At 37.8% G+C, this 15,250-nt stretch overlaps 1 protein-coding gene across 5 annotated transcripts in view; it reads left to right on the forward strand.

Annotated features, from left to right (window-relative positions):
• Nucleotides 1–15,250, forward strand: part of col7a1l (collagen type VII alpha 1-like) — a 55,347-nt gene that overhangs the window by 17,657 nt on the left and 22,440 nt on the right. For 4 of the 5 annotated variants that reach the window (XM_056367947.1, XM_056367949.1, XM_056367950.1 and 1 more), the window contains exons 20-63: nucleotides 487–771; nucleotides 921–1,060; nucleotides 1,519–1,642; nucleotides 1,990–2,133; nucleotides 2,270–2,457; nucleotides 2,936–3,016; nucleotides 3,248–3,265; nucleotides 3,347–3,373; nucleotides 3,523–3,588; nucleotides 4,553–4,633; nucleotides 4,730–4,756; nucleotides 5,121–5,165; nucleotides 5,284–5,358; nucleotides 5,443–5,538; nucleotides 5,790–5,816; nucleotides 6,014–6,067; nucleotides 6,219–6,290; nucleotides 6,395–6,454; nucleotides 6,717–6,752; nucleotides 6,865–6,909; nucleotides 7,101–7,136; nucleotides 7,358–7,402; nucleotides 8,148–8,219; nucleotides 8,306–8,338; nucleotides 9,614–9,685; nucleotides 9,806–9,865; nucleotides 9,982–10,017; nucleotides 10,658–10,738; nucleotides 11,039–11,074; nucleotides 11,197–11,241; nucleotides 11,700–11,771; nucleotides 12,015–12,050; nucleotides 12,357–12,383; nucleotides 12,579–12,617; nucleotides 12,715–12,777; nucleotides 13,245–13,283; nucleotides 13,430–13,465; nucleotides 13,580–13,612; nucleotides 14,188–14,253; nucleotides 14,485–14,529; nucleotides 14,675–14,710; nucleotides 14,794–14,820; nucleotides 14,894–14,965; nucleotides 15,181–15,243. In XM_056367947.1, coding sequence (XP_056223922.1) covers nucleotides 487–771; nucleotides 921–1,060; nucleotides 1,519–1,642; nucleotides 1,990–2,133; nucleotides 2,270–2,457; nucleotides 2,936–3,016; nucleotides 3,248–3,265; nucleotides 3,347–3,373; nucleotides 3,523–3,588; nucleotides 4,553–4,633; nucleotides 4,730–4,756; nucleotides 5,121–5,165; nucleotides 5,284–5,358; nucleotides 5,443–5,538; nucleotides 5,790–5,816; nucleotides 6,014–6,067; nucleotides 6,219–6,290; nucleotides 6,395–6,454; nucleotides 6,717–6,752; nucleotides 6,865–6,909; nucleotides 7,101–7,136; nucleotides 7,358–7,402; nucleotides 8,148–8,219; nucleotides 8,306–8,338; nucleotides 9,614–9,685; nucleotides 9,806–9,865; nucleotides 9,982–10,017; nucleotides 10,658–10,738; nucleotides 11,039–11,074; nucleotides 11,197–11,241; nucleotides 11,700–11,771; nucleotides 12,015–12,050; nucleotides 12,357–12,383; nucleotides 12,579–12,617; nucleotides 12,715–12,777; nucleotides 13,245–13,283; nucleotides 13,430–13,465; nucleotides 13,580–13,612; nucleotides 14,188–14,253; nucleotides 14,485–14,529; nucleotides 14,675–14,710; nucleotides 14,794–14,820; nucleotides 14,894–14,965; nucleotides 15,181–15,243 — 2,861 coding nt within the window. The remainder of the gene's footprint in view (nucleotides 1–486; nucleotides 772–920; nucleotides 1,061–1,518; nucleotides 1,643–1,989; nucleotides 2,134–2,269; nucleotides 2,458–2,935; nucleotides 3,017–3,247; nucleotides 3,266–3,346; nucleotides 3,374–3,522; nucleotides 3,589–4,552; nucleotides 4,634–4,729; nucleotides 4,757–5,120; nucleotides 5,166–5,283; nucleotides 5,359–5,442; nucleotides 5,539–5,789; nucleotides 5,817–6,013; nucleotides 6,068–6,218; nucleotides 6,291–6,394; nucleotides 6,455–6,716; nucleotides 6,753–6,864; nucleotides 6,910–7,100; nucleotides 7,137–7,357; nucleotides 7,403–8,147; nucleotides 8,220–8,305; nucleotides 8,339–9,613; nucleotides 9,686–9,805; nucleotides 9,866–9,981; nucleotides 10,018–10,657; nucleotides 10,739–11,038; nucleotides 11,075–11,196; nucleotides 11,242–11,699; nucleotides 11,772–12,014; nucleotides 12,051–12,356; nucleotides 12,384–12,578; nucleotides 12,618–12,714; nucleotides 12,778–13,244; nucleotides 13,284–13,429; nucleotides 13,466–13,579; nucleotides 13,613–14,187; nucleotides 14,254–14,484; nucleotides 14,530–14,674; nucleotides 14,711–14,793; nucleotides 14,821–14,893; nucleotides 14,966–15,180; nucleotides 15,244–15,250) is intronic. The other variant, XM_056367948.1, reaches the window with a different exon arrangement.

Consider the following 15,250-nt stretch of genomic DNA (forward strand, 5'->3'; position numbering starts at 1 on the left):
ACAAAGCCCCTCCCAGCCCAGTAGTAAACTTACAGTAGCCTGCATACAGAGAGCTAAAACATGTCCATGGTTAATAAATACATTAAAAAATATATTTTTAAAAATTAAATGACATTCTTTAAATATTTAAATAACCCATTAAGGCAATCCATAATATAATGAAATATTTTTTACAAAAAGTATCGAAAAGTATCGAAATACATATTGGTATCGGTATCGAAACAGATATTTGGTATCGTGACAACCCTACTAGCTAGTAGTTACAAAGAAGTTAGGAAAGACCTTACACGCAAATTTAGTGATGTAGGCTACTTATGAAAAGCTACAATTAGGTGTGGATTTATTCCTTAAACTACTTTTTTCTTTTCTTATTTTTTGTAATATATGACATTTGTTGCTGCAGCAATGACTGTTTCCTTTCAGGAACCTTTATAACTTTATTTACTGTTTTTTTAATCAGTAATTTTATGGCTCTGTGCATCTCAGTGGGACAGGATCCTCAGGTGGTAACAGTCCAGTCTGTTCCAGCCACAGTGGCCCCCCGTTCCCCTCATATCACAACTGCCTCACAGACTGCCTCCATCAGCAAGACTACCATCGCTCACACAGCCACCAGGACCACCCGGCACCCCATTGCTGTGCCACCAATTCAAACCATAATCCCCAAGAAGCCTCCAGCTCAGCCGAGTGTCACCAAAGCCAAAGAAGCAGCATTCACCTCCCTTCGATCAACCACATTCAGTCCAGAGACAACAGCTCTACCACGGCCAGGTATTTTAGACAGTTGACCAGCTGGCTCATGGTTTAAGCAGTAGATATTGTTCATCTACATTGCTTTATATGATGAAGCAAGGCATTGCCTTATGCACATTAAGTGGTTAATATGTGTGTTTATGATTTGTGTTTTTGTGTTTTGTCAGTGTGTGGTAAGACCATAGCCGACATAGTATTCTTAGTGGATGAGTCCTCCAGCATTGGCCCTAATAACTTCATCAAGATGAAAGACTTCATATTCCGGGTGGTCACTTATTTCCCTGTCATTGGTCCTCAGGGCACACAGGTTAGTCTTTCTCAGTGAAAACTTTCTTTGTATTCTCTCATAGTAGCTTAATAATGTGGTGAAGATATGGCTTGAGATATATACTTTATTATCTTTGGCTCTTAGATTGTTTAGAGTGGCAGGACAATTGCAAATTGGAACGGATTACAGTGATTTTAAATGATAATAGATGCCTGCAAGGTAACAAACTGCTCTAGTGAGTGTACTATGCAGATCAGTACCATTAGCAGGAACATAATGTGCATTTTTTTCACCAACTTGGCATCGTTTTAGTCAAACACTCGCAGAAAGGACAAGCAAGGCACAATGTGCAAATTGCATCTCATGATGTATAGAATGTCTAAGAAGGATGGATATGAATTAAAAAAAAAGGATTACAAGTTTCACCACATTCAATTTTAAATCCGCTGTGATGATGATGTGGTGATGTGTATTTTTTCCCATCAATTTCCTCTCAGATAGCTGTGGTTCATTACAGTGATGAGCCTCGGATTGAATTCCGTCTGAGTGACTTCAAAGAGAGAAACTCTGTGCTCAGGGCACTCAGAGCACTACGTTATGGAGGCGGCAACACCAAAACAGGTTAGTGGCGCTCACAAATGTGCGTACTGCTTCTAACAAATGCCTCTAACAATTGTCATAGTGGTGGACAGAAAAATGCATAATTTTCCGACTTATTTAAAAGAAAATGTCAATCAGTACTTTTCGATAAAGATATTTACAAATTTATGATCAGCATGATCAGCAGTTAACAAGATAAATCTAAGAAGAGGAGGAAAGAACAGAAAAAAGCTGCAAATCCCCACATTTGAGAAGCTGCATCCACACCATTAAACAATTACTTAAACAAATAATCCGTAATAAAAATAATTGATAGACTAATTGATTTATCGAATAATTGTTTCAGCTCTTCTTTTGTATCTCCCCAGGAAAAGGCATCAGCTACGTTCTGCAGGAACTGTTTCAGGAGTCTCTGGGGATGAGGCAGGATGTGCCCCATGTTCTGGTCCTGATTACAGATGGCCGGGCCCAGGATAATGTGGTGCCACCCTCTAGAGTTGCGCGAGCTCTAGGTCAGCAAAGTTATTGTAAAGCCTCCATAGAATTGCTGATGATGACTTTTACTGTATCAAAAAATTGTCTGAATGGATATAGCGGAGCAATGTTGTATACGCTCGATTATCATGTTTTGAATCTGTCTCTCTGTAGGTGTCAGTGTCTTGGCAGTTGGAGTTTCTAATGCAGACGCAGATGAGCTGAATAAAATAGCAGCTCCCACCAGCTACAAGAATATATTCTTCTCACCGACATTCGATGACTTTCCTTCCATAGAGAGAGAATTTATCAATAGCATCTGTAGTGAGGAACTCCTCTCTGAGTTCAAACTACATGATGACGTAAGACAAACACAGAGAAAAACTAATTTCTATGCCATTATTTTCTTTCTTATTCCATTGAGATGTTATTGTTCAGACTTGTTTGGTAGACATTTCAAACTGCAACTCAGATTCATACATGCAATTGAAAACAACCCTAGAGGGTTTGAGGTGATGGGCTATAATCAAATACTCATTAACGTTACACATGTAAAGGAAACGTAGTCGATGTATTGCGCCCAAACCACCTGTGGAGAGAGTTAGGTGTGTATCGGTATCAGGTATTACATCAATATAAATGCATTCACTGTTTTAATCCACACACCAAGACTCAGTAGGAGGAAACACTTCAGCAGTTTTGATGAGAGAGCAGTGGAGGGTGTGACTGCAGCTCAAATCAAAGCAGCTTTATTAAGCAGCCTTCTCTGCTACTGTGGGTCTATATCATGTCAGTTGACCAGTCCATAATGCATTCCCCTTTCCTTATTTCCACTTTCAGTTTGCTCAGTTAGACACTCCGACTGAAGACCCAGAGGAGCTGCTTAAGCCTCAGGGTCCTTGTCCCTCCCAGTGTGTAAAGGTTGGTACTTCAGAGATAAAATCAGAGACACACATATTGTTGTTGCTTTTTTGCCACTTAAAAACAGCATAATGTGTCTTTTCTTTATTTCCTTTATTTTCATCCTGGTTTAAACTTCACTGGTGGCTGCTAACATTAATCTGAACTTTTGACATATCTGCTGGATGATTAATGACATCTTCTACCCGCTGATGATCAGCTATTCATTTTGTTCATTATTTGTGTTCCCAGGGCCAGAAAGGTGAAAGGGTGAGTTAATTAAAACATGTTTAAGATTAAATTTGTAAAAGCAGTGCTCTTTATTTTGTATAATCGTACTCTTTCTTTCAGGGAGATGGCCTTGGTCTTGGAGGTCTGGTATGTGACATCTATTAAAGTCATAGCCTAATGGTTTGTTAGATGTCCACTGTCCTCTCCCTGCCTTGCATTGTTTTTTTGTTTTTTTTATAACTTAAGTATTAATTTAACGTTTAATTTTAACGGTCTGTTTTGTATATTATATATAGAGGTTTAGGCAAAGCCCTGGACAGTATGATCCTTTCACTTCTTCCAAGGGAGAGAAAGGAGAGAGGGTAAGAACATACACACACAAACAGACACACATTATGCACTACACATTATCATTATCAGCATTACCATCAGCATCAATAATCACCAGCGCTAAAATATGTAGCATACAAGCAAAAATGAACTAAGATGGAGCGATAATAAGCCAGTATAGTTTGAAGCAGGTATATTTAAGTTGTGCTCTGCTTTAAAGTTTCAAACTCACCCAGTGTTCATTCAGTCATTCACAGGGATGGACCAAGGGGGCTGATTTGTTCATTTCTATGTTCTTATTATACATTTGAATAAAGTTTTACCACATTAAAAGCAAGGTGACATATATTTAAAATGCATTTTGATATAATCTTATGTCAGACGCATCAAAACAGAAGAGATAAGCATAACACTTGACCATATCAAAAACCCTGTTAAATATGCAGTTATGCTACAGCTAATGACACAACAGCTCACAGTTACCCGGTGTCATATAATGTCATGAAATGAAAGCGATCCTAGAATTAATTTATAAATATAGACAAGGCAACTGCATCATCACAACGCTGAAACAAATCTCTGCTCCATGTTGGCTTTGTCACATGTGAAGAGAGGTTTGGAGATCTAGCTAAAGTGCGCTGGGTGTGTGGTGTGACGTATCAGCTTTTCAATGAATTTGATTAAGAAAGCAGATTTGCAGAGTTGGCTGTTCCATTTTCGCATTTACAGATGGAGAAAAAATGTATAAATTGGTGAAATAAGGTGACCTACGATCAGTTTACTGTTATTCATCCCTTGAATCAGTGACAGAAAATGTTAACACACAATTTCTGTCTTTGTAGTTCCAGTATATCAAATTACTCTTGTAATTACTTTCTTCGTTTTTACTGTAACCAATCTCATAACCCTGCTGTGACTGTGTGGGTCAGTGTGGCTTTGCTATGTATGTCTGTTATTTTATTTTCCAGCTCAGACTGTAATGCTTTAATTTGACAGGGTCCTCCGGGAACAGATGGTGTTCCTGGGTTGCCTGGACGACCAGGGAGAACTGGACCCCCAGGTTCTGCCGGCCAGCGGGTAGCTAAATTCAGAAAAAACAAAACTTTACTCTGATATGGTTACAGTTTATTTCATTTAAATTTTATTTTGAAAATATTTGTCTTTTTTTTTCAGGGCTCGCCAGGCATCCCAGGTGACATGGTAAGATCATAAGAGCATATATACATTTATAAAAGTAAAGCGTCACTTGGATCATTATGCTGGCTAAGCTGGCTAATGACAGCTTTTCATATTATCCTGATATCATGTCTTTGAATGTGACTAAGTACCTTTGTACCTAAGTGACAGTTTCCATTTTTCCCTCTGCCTTTCTTCAGTGTACCATCAAAATGTTTACGCAAAGACTAGATATATAAATGTCAATATTCATCCAAATTTCAGGAAAAGGTCACATGAAAAGACAGCTGAAACCTTTTGAGTATCAGTATCAGTATTCTGAATTGTTCTGAATAGTTAATACATATATTAGTTTAATAATCACTTTTCGCATCTCTTTCCATGGCAGGGTCTTCCTGGACTCACTGGTCCAAAGGGACAAAGAGGAGAGAGAGTAAGTCAAACCTAACCTCAGCATCTAATGTGCCTGTAGACTGCTGTCTGTTTATGGCACAGTTGCAAAGAACAGTTAGATGTGTATCCCTGTTAGACATTTCTTTGTGTTTTAACAGGGAGAGCCTGGATATGTTATAGCTGGCACGGACGCAAATTTTGTCCCTGGACGAAAAGGCGAGCCAGGTTCTTCAGTGAGTACTTAAAAAACATACAAAAGGAGATTTTCAACTGTAACCTTTTGGGCAATATTAAACATTATTAAATGCGCGTTACAGGGTCCCCAGGGACCTCCTGGTGTACCAGGCGTTAATGGAGCTCCAGGCCTGCCTGGCCAGCCAGGACCTCCAGGGTCACCAGGAATATCTGTCAAGGTAACATTCAAATGAAACAGAAAAGTAGCACAATGTACAAACTTTGAACACTTCAAACAGCAAAGTGACATTTCACCATTTATACTAGCTATGTCGTGTAATTATCGATTATGAAAATTCTTATATTTGAGCCTCACCCCTATATCATATTGTAATTTTCTTATATTTTATTGCTTCATGATACCATGGTGTCATATTACATCATATAATGTCAACCTAACCTTTTTGTGTAACTGTGTTGCACTTTATAGGGAGACCCTGGAGAGTCAGGAGCAAAAGTAAGTGTGAAGGTTGTTTTGTATCAGTTTATTACTTTTAAGGAATTAATTCCTTGTATTGACTCTACACAGTACAGTAATATACAGTGTCTTCTTGCATATTGGACTATTTTTAAGCCTCAGAATCAGTTATTTAGTCATATATTATGCATTTCATTTCATTTTATATCTGATGAAGCTTTCATTATTTTCAAAAGGGTTTACGTGGGAAGCAGGGCGTAAAAGGAGACAATGGAGAGCCAGGAAAAGACGTAAGTGAATAGTTGAATATTTGTGCCAAAGCATGTCTGTCTTCTGAAAAAATAATTTGCATATTTTTGTTTTTCTCTCGTCTTTGTTTTTTTGTTGCTGTTTCTCACACAAAAAACCGTGACATACACACACATATGCAAACTCCTGTAGGGTATTGCAGGTTTGCCTGGTCCCATTGGCATAGATGGGGTACCAGGATTACCAGGTCAGAAGGGAGAGAAGGTAACTTTTGCACTCGACTCGTCTACTATAATACATGAACATGAAAAAGACTGTATAATGTACTGTACTGTATATATTTGGTCTAATAAATGTATTTTTTGCAGGGTGACGAAGGAATTGGCATACAAGGCATTCAGGGTCCTCGTGGCGAGCCAGGACAGAAGGTACATCATCATGAACTTTAAAGGGAAAAATCAGTCACAAATACAGGGATATTATCATTTTATTAAGAGTAATAAAAATAAAGCTCAGTAATGAAAATAAAGCCACGGCTTGATTTCAGAGAACCAGGATTAGAGGCTGTGATGGCAACAGTAGTTAATTTTGGAAATCTTCCATTGACAATAAAAGGGAGGCTAAATTTGTATATGTCTGTTTATGCTTCTACAGTTAACTGAGGTGATTGTGTTACATTTTGTTTTGCAGGGAAATATTGGCTTAACTGGACCAGTTGGCCCAAAGGTACCAAAAAATGAATTTCAGCATAAATTAGTCTGTTCACTGAATGTGACATGTTTTTGTCTAAATGAAAAAAAAACCTATAAAAATATTGTTATGCAATTCATCTTTTAAGGGTGATCGTGGAGAACAGGGTATCCAAGGAATCATCGGACCTCGGGTGTGCACTTTATCATTATCTCCAGTTCAATAGCTAGCAACGAGTTTCTGATTATTATACCCCCAAATGCATAGGAATTAATTACAGCTTAGTCTAACGATGTGAAGCCACACCAATTTCACTAAGGGTGACTATTGTGTAAAAGTCAGCGATGAAAGGATTCAGACGCAGTGATTTATTTGTGCCTGCAGGGAAAGAAGGGAATCAAAGGGGAGCAAGGGGACAAGGTGAGTTCACCCGACACACATGTCCATGTCATGTCTCTTATGTCATTAGGATGAAAATATTTGCCTTATGATTATTATGATGAAGAGATACATTTTTTTGATTCAGCCAAAACTCAGATTAATAAATGTTTGTCGTCACAATGAAGTAACAATGTGTTTATATGAATGTTTTTATGTATGTGAGTGTTAAATTAACAAAGACGTTTTCTTTTTTCCTTTAGGGAGATCGAGGAGAGATGGGACCAACAGGACCACAAGGACCCACAGTGAGTGAGGATGACATCTTATAGTGTGGCCTAAGTTGATAATACTCACATATACACACTTTTGCCACTTGAGCTGCTGAGACAAAATATTCCCCACAAAAATATGTATATTGCCTGCACAACTGCTTCCACTGACTCACCTGTGCATATTGAAATACACTTTCTAATTTGATTACGAAAGAAAGCCTGTGGCAGATGCATTATATTTATGTGGGACCAGCTCTGACAACCAGCTGGAAAAGCCAGAGATACACTATCTAATAACTGTCTAATGTCTCCACACAGACGTTTAGATTGATAAATATTCAAATGAGGCAGCCATTTTGTTCTGGGTTCTCAAGATTAGGTTCTATCAGAGATGGTTGTGATTACACACGATTGTGAGCCAAAATTGTCAAGCCTCAGTGGGTGTCTTTAGCAAATGGGCCATTTTTTCCCGCTTCACTGATTTTTAATTTCAGACAGCATAGTCCCTTGGAGGAGATTATCACAAAAAATGCGTCATGAGAACCATCTTCCTGTCCTTTGTTATACAGTTTTCATTATTTCAGTTCAAAAAGTTTAGCTTTGAAGACAACAGCAAATTAAGTATCAGTGTACAGAAGACAGCATAGTGTGATGGTGATTTTGGAAGTTTTGATATCTTACAAGCCATAAGAGGCTATAATAGATGATCATTATCAATCACAACAGAAATGGTAATACAGATATCTGAAATATTTTACATAAACATTGATTTTTCCAGGGACTCACAGGGCCACTGGGGTTAAAAGGAGACGAGGGTCCAAGAGGAGTTCCTGGAGATCCTGCCAAGGGTGTAAGAAAACTGTTTCAGTTATTTAATCTCTATAAATGGAATCACTTGATACTCAGCAATCAGTCCTCTTTTTCCCATCACAACAGATACTTGGTCCAACTGGAAAAAAGGGTGCCAGGGTAAGTAACCAAAGGTAGTTTTTTAACTTTTTTCCACATTTAAACATTTTATCCAGGAAAAGGTTTTTGTGTGACGGTGTGTACTGTTAATATTTACGTACACTCTGAGCTGTATAACAGATCCACATTCTTCAATTGTGTTTTACTCTGCAATTTTCATCTGCAAATTAAAGGAAAACACAAAAGGTCAACACAGAAATCTTTCATAGGAAATAACCAAAGCTGAACATCTGATGATAATTATTCCTGTTTAAACTATTTATGCCTTAAAAACTTAACTCAAGTCCATGCATGACCTCGGAAACAGCAGTTGACAAAACAGCTTAATTTAATGGCTTTGTTTTAGCTTTTGATCACATCACCTGATCTTCATCTGCAGCTGGAGTTTGCCCAGTTGCCACGTGAATGTGAATTTTCAAATTTACATTTTATTGAGCTCTTGAAAGACTTCTTGTTGGATGTTGGATTAAAACTTGAGTTTTGAACTTCATTTATTGAAAATTTGATTTCACCTGGCTATCAACAATTACATTTTTGTACTTTGTAAAAATGTTGATACATGCAGGTCTCTTTACAACCTGAGCAACTACAAAGTTGATTCAAAATAAATACAGTATTTGTGCATTTTTACCAGTCAAAATAACTTTCAGGATATATATAGTGATGCAGGTTCCAGGTGGCTATGAGCTCTGGATTTGTGTTTTTTTTATTTTTGATCCTCCTACTGAGGTTTAACTCAACCAGTAAGATTATCTCTATATCCAGAGGAGCTGTGCCTCCACAAAATATTATAATTAAAACTTACAACAGTGTGCAGTGGTCTTCTCTGTTTGCCACCGAGCTGCTCGACGAAATTTTCTCTCAGAAGTTTTTGAAACAAGTGACACTATTAGGCTGCTGTTTCACCTTGTTAAATTTAGTCATGTGTGTCTAAATTGTAATTTATCTTAAATGGCGTAAAATACTTCACACTGCCAGAGGGAAGTGATTCTCTTGTTTTATTCTGTTGAAACATAGTTAATTAATTGTTGGAGGTATTCTTGCACACTCAGAGTCAGTCCTCTGGGTCTGCTTATCAAACACAATTGAGATTTTCTCTCATTAGCTTTTGCAGTGGGACTGTATGCTTCATTGAATGGGACCTCTTTAATCTAAGTCCCCCGGGTGCCATTTAAAGTAAAGAGAGATTTGTTTTGAAACTGTTGTGATAATTTGACATGGTGACCAGAATCACTGATTGATTTTCTGTGCATGTGTATATTTTCTTTCTGTCAGGGAGACATCGGTCCAGTTGGCCCCACAGGCCCCCAGGGAATAAAAGGTGAACGAGGAGACAAAGGAGAAAAGGTTAATAGTGAGAAATGCTGCGTTTTGTCATTTGTGAATCACTGATGTAAGAATATAGCAAACAGCCTTTAAAAGTAAAAGAATCATATCTATAGATACAATTTGCTTTGATGTGTGCAGGGCAGTCCGGGTTTTGGGATTCCAGGACAGCAGGGACCGAAAGGAGAGAATGGCGAGAGGGTGAGTCACCTGAAAAGTATAATCACACATTTAACACTTTAACTTGTTGCTTGCTATAATAGTGAAATGGAGAACAGCTGTTGATTACTCGTATATTTATGTTTTATCATTCACAGGGAAATGTTGGTTTGTCTGGAAAACCAGGACCAAAGGTAAGTGAAAACTAAAGCTGCTCTCATCAATATATTCACATTAACAATGGGCTAAATGACTATGTGCAGCGTGAAAGTGGTCACTAGTAATGAGGAAGCCAGAGAATTATCGCCTGATTTTCCCTCAGCTCTACAGAGTTTTCGTTTTTGGACCTTTTCTGTTTTGGTTCATACTCAATGCTCTCGTCAACCTCTTTCCAGTCCTAGAAACTGATTTCAGCAAAAAAGCATTAGAAACCCACTGTACAATACCTACCCAGCAGACAGACAAAGTTAGCAACCAGCTATTGAACAGTGGAGCAGCCTGAAAGCCAGACATTTCCCTCAGAAATCAGTGGAGGGCAAAACAGAGCTAAGATAAGAGTGAATACCAGGCTAATATTTATCAGGTGGCCACAAACACCACTCCAAAGAAATGCTAATATTGCTCCATGTTCACTGAATGTGTAAATGGGCAAGTGATAGCCAACACATTAGCACAGCTTTTGCTGCTGCCACCAAAAAAAGTTTGTTATGTAAAGGACGTGTCATTGTATTTTAGTGAAAGTCCTCTACAAGCTTCCGCTGCAGTCATTAAAAATCCTCAAATACAGACTTTTACTGAAGTTGTTTATATTACGATACCAATTTGTTTGTCCAGGGGCATGATGGCTCTAAAGGTGACAAAGGGAATATTGGGTTACCCGGCAATCCTGGAGAACCAGGATTAAGAGGTAAAGATGTAAGTAAATCCTGAGTGGTTGCTACAGTAACGATACAAGTTATCCCTGTAGGATACAGCACAATTCAGATTTGCAATATATTTGCAATATATTTCTTTTCTTTTGGTTTATTTGGAATCTATCACATCAGAAAAAAGCTTATATTATGGTTTAAAACATATATAGATAAAAGCTCAGGAAAATGCCAGTTTAGAGCGCATGCTAGTCCTGTTTCCAGATATAAGTTGTATACATTTGCACAGATAGCTAAATGTTTGCATTGAAATATTGGTGACAGTTACTATTGGCTTCCTCTGTAGGGCGACCCTGGAACTAAAGGAGACCAAGGATTTAAGGTACAGTCAGCATGTTTAAACATGTTTCTTGTGGGGTAAGATGGATGAACAATCATTTTTAATTATTACAGTCCAACATTGAATACGAACTTTAAATAGTAAAAGTGTGTTTTCTTTTGCAGGGTGACTTAGGACCACCTGGAGAGCCTGGTGATAGAGGAATTAGGGTATGTCTTTAGTTTTTTTCAAAAATAAAAAAAAAATATAAAAAATAAAAATGTAAAATAATCTATATATATAAAAAAAGCAAAACGTTTGCACTGATGTCTTCACTACCACTCAATATACCATTAGTGATATGAGTTATATTCTCACTGTGTTTCTGATTTATTAGTTTTATAAATACTGCATGTTCAGTCCCTGTCATTTCCAATCTGAGTTTCAGTTTGAGAACTATTACACTGAAGAATGCTGGTAGTCTCCTTCTCATCTTATAGTTAAACCAAAATTTACAGGCTCCACTGTCTGCCAGGACTCCTGCTGAGCAGCAATCAAGCTACAGCAATTATACACACATTTTCACTGCAGCATTTAATTCTGAATGTTTATTTTTGTATCTGCTGTGTAATACTAATGCAAAGTCACAGTGTATGCTCTTTTCAATTTCCTTCTTATGGTTGATCAGGGTCCACTGGGGTTACCAGGACGACCAGGGGACCCAGGAGAGAAAGGAGATACCGGAAAGCCTGGGCTGTCAGTAAGTTTTTTTTAAATAAACCTACACCCTGAAAGAGATGGACTTCAACAACCTGTTGCACTTTGTTCTGTGTGCAGGTTATTTCTCTATTGAACCAAACATAATCTTACTGCTAAACATATAGTAAATATGTATGTAGGGAATCAGTATGTTTTGTAGCATGGATTTAACCATAAATCTCTGCAATAATTCAGTTTAAATTGCATGACTTAAGATGTCTTTTTTTTTTTTTTTTTTTTGAAGGGTACTGATGGAAAGAAAGGCGACAAAGGAGATCAAGTATGTTTGTATCCACCATCCTTCTCATTGATAAGCATGTTTATTGTTTCTCCTGGCTGAATGCCTTCTGATCATTCTTCTGTGTCAGTCAACATGTCACGTCTTCACAACCTGCTATCCTCCTGTGGTTTTTGTTTCAGTGTATTCACTAATTAACTTTGGCTTTTAGTGTGTGCCACCCCTCAGTGCCCCCACTAATTTTTTCTTTGTGTTGCAAATATGGATTGTCAGTAGCGCTGTGACATTTTAGATTTTAACTGTGTTTTCTTGTGCTCTTCCTTTGATCGTGTCGTTGTTGTGACAAAGGGAAAACCTGGACCTCCAGGAACACAAGTAAACAAATCTTTATTATAATTTTTGACAGATTCTCATCAGTTCATCCAGGTTTGAAAGAGGTTGTAACAACCATCATAAAGAAAGAAGAAAAAAAACCATCACTCTCCCATAAGACTTTAGAAAATTCATGTCTGTTCTCAATCAGCTAAAAGTGAAAAGTTAACTTTGGATTTTTTATTTTGTCCCCCCCAGATTGTTGCAGACAACAATATACTGACCAGAGTGATTAAGGTAACATAAGGAATAACATGCAATATGCTCTATTTTATTCCATTTTTTTTTTTTAATTATTTGTGAATTACAATTCCTCTCCTCTCCTTCCCTTCAGGGTGAATCAGGAGAGCCTGGTCAGCCTGGTTTGAGAGGAGAAACCGGTCTGCCTGGACCCAGAGTGAGTAGTCTATCACTTGTTCGACACGTCACAAACATACTGTAAATACAGCAAGTTCAGAGGCAAACTGATCATGAATACCTTCAATAATAGTGCAATACCACAAAGTATCACATAGAATATCAAAGGCAATAAACATAAGATGCTGGTTGCTGTAATTCTGGAAGCTTTACACATTTCCTGTGATAATCAGTTACTTGTTAAAGTCTTTTTTGAAGCAAAAATGTCAGATTTTCTGTTGTTCCATCTTTTCAAATGTGACAATTTACAGGTTTTCTCTGTTTTGTATAATAGTAATTTGAATATCTTTGTGATTTGGACTGGACTGGACACTTGAAGATGTTTCACAGACAAAGCAATGAAACGATTGCGCATTTAATAAAGAAAATAATTTGCATTTCATTCATCAATAATGAAATAATATATAATATAACAGTTAGTTGATCAATATATGTCTCCCTCCACAGGGTCCGGAAGGTAAACCAGGATTACCAGGACCATCTCTGGTATGTGTTTATCTTTTCAAATGTGTGTATTTTCCTACTGTTGTGTCAGTATGACTTACAATTGTTAAAAAATGTACACAATACATTTACATCACATTCATTCATGTGGCTGTTGTCCAAAGTGACATACATGTGTTGCTTTTCAGGGGGGTTCTGGAAGAGATGGACTTCAAGGAGTGAAGGTTATAATAAACTTCTGCATTAGTTTTTATGTGCATCGTTAAAATCTGCTCAAGTGAATGACACTGTGCTTGAGTTTAAGAGCTTACTGACATGATGTTTCATAATAACTGCAGGGTGAACAGGGACAAAAGGGCGAGCCTGGTCAGGTGAGTGCACCACTATTATTTTGCAACAATATACTCTATGCAATTATACTGTTCATACACAGTCAACAACCCATGTGGGGAACGCTGATGAATCATTGGACCGATTGTAAAGTTGACAGAACGTAAAAGCTTCTTGTTACATTGTCACGTGAATTACAGAAGATTATCTCACATACGCAGATAGATTCATGAATCATTCACGTTCTTTTTATGCCTTTTAACTCAGATCTTTTGTTGCACTTTCATTCACACATGCACTTTAGGTGTTCTATGTATTTGTTGTGATGTCGAGCTATCACATTAAGATGCTGCTCGAAAGATAAAGGTAGTTTGCACAATCTGATGAAGTATTACATATTGTATTGGCAGTCCATGTTTAAACCAGACTTTAACCAGTTTGTTGTTGTCAGATAAATCATGGACTTTTTGAATTATGTTACTCCTTTGTTTCATGTAATCTTTACACTCTTGCTTGTATTTATTTATCTGTTTGTACCATTTATTATGGTGAAGAGGTTAAAAATGCCGAATGTGTTTTTGTACGTGTTTGTGCACATATGTGTGCATGTGAGCAGAGGGGAGAAAAAGGAGACCAAGGACGGGTTGGCATTGCAGGAATGCCTGGCTTACCGGGAACTCCAGTGAGTATCATTGTGAATCATGGTGCCTGTGGCTCAGAAATTACTTACCCATCCTTCATATGTTTCTAATGTTGACAGTCAGTGCTGGAGTCAACATTCAACCCAATATAACATAATGTATTGTTGTTTCAGGCATGTAATTAGCATGAGCCTGTTTTTCCACCATAATGATCAATATGAAAAAGTATCTGTAGTGATTGTTTTGTTTTTTTTAATTCCTCTGCTCTACAGGGGAAACCTGGTATTGACGGGAAGAGGGGCCTGGCTGGAAAAGATGTGAGGAATATTTTCATCGAACAGTTACAGCACTATACCGTGTGACAACAGCTGGGTTACTGCTTAATGGGCATCTTGTTTTGACTGACATTTTAAATATTCTTAGGTAAATGATTGATATCGAATATGTATTTTTGTTTCACAGGGAGAAACGGGACCAAGAGGAGACGATGGCCAAAAGGTCCCTAATATTATTGCAACCAACTAACACACTTGTTATACACATGTTTGAGTACACATATTAACTTTCTCTCTCAACTCCAGGGGGACAAGGGAGACGCAGGTGCAAATGTAAGTGGTTTTGAGAATTAAAAAAAGTCTTGTGAGAATTGAAGATGCAACTTTGACTGTTTTTTTTCCATAGGGTAAAGATGGTAGTAAGGGGGAACCTGGACCTCCAGGGTTGCCCGGTAGGCAAGTGCTTGTCACTTCAGAGGTAAAAACAATCACTTGCATTTCCTGTTCACTTAATAAACATGGGAGCAGGTTTCTTATCTCTATCAAAAGCATAACAGTAGATTTAGCCAGGGTTGTACCTATTGTTATTATTAAAGCCGTGGCTCATTTCTGTTTTGTGGTGAATCAGAAAAACATCAAACACAGGTCCAGCTGCCTGGCAGTTTACTGATTTTTACACGGTTCCGTTCACAGGGCGCCACCATTGATGAACTCCGACAAGCATTTCCGATCCCAATGGGTCCTCCAGGGGCTACTGTGAGTT

The sequence above is a fragment of the Seriola aureovittata genome, chromosome 22 (genome assembly GCF_021018895.1).
Source record: "Seriola aureovittata isolate HTS-2021-v1 ecotype China chromosome 22, ASM2101889v1, whole genome shotgun sequence".
NCBI classification, from domain to species: domain Eukaryota; kingdom Metazoa; phylum Chordata; class Actinopteri; order Carangiformes; family Carangidae; genus Seriola; species Seriola aureovittata.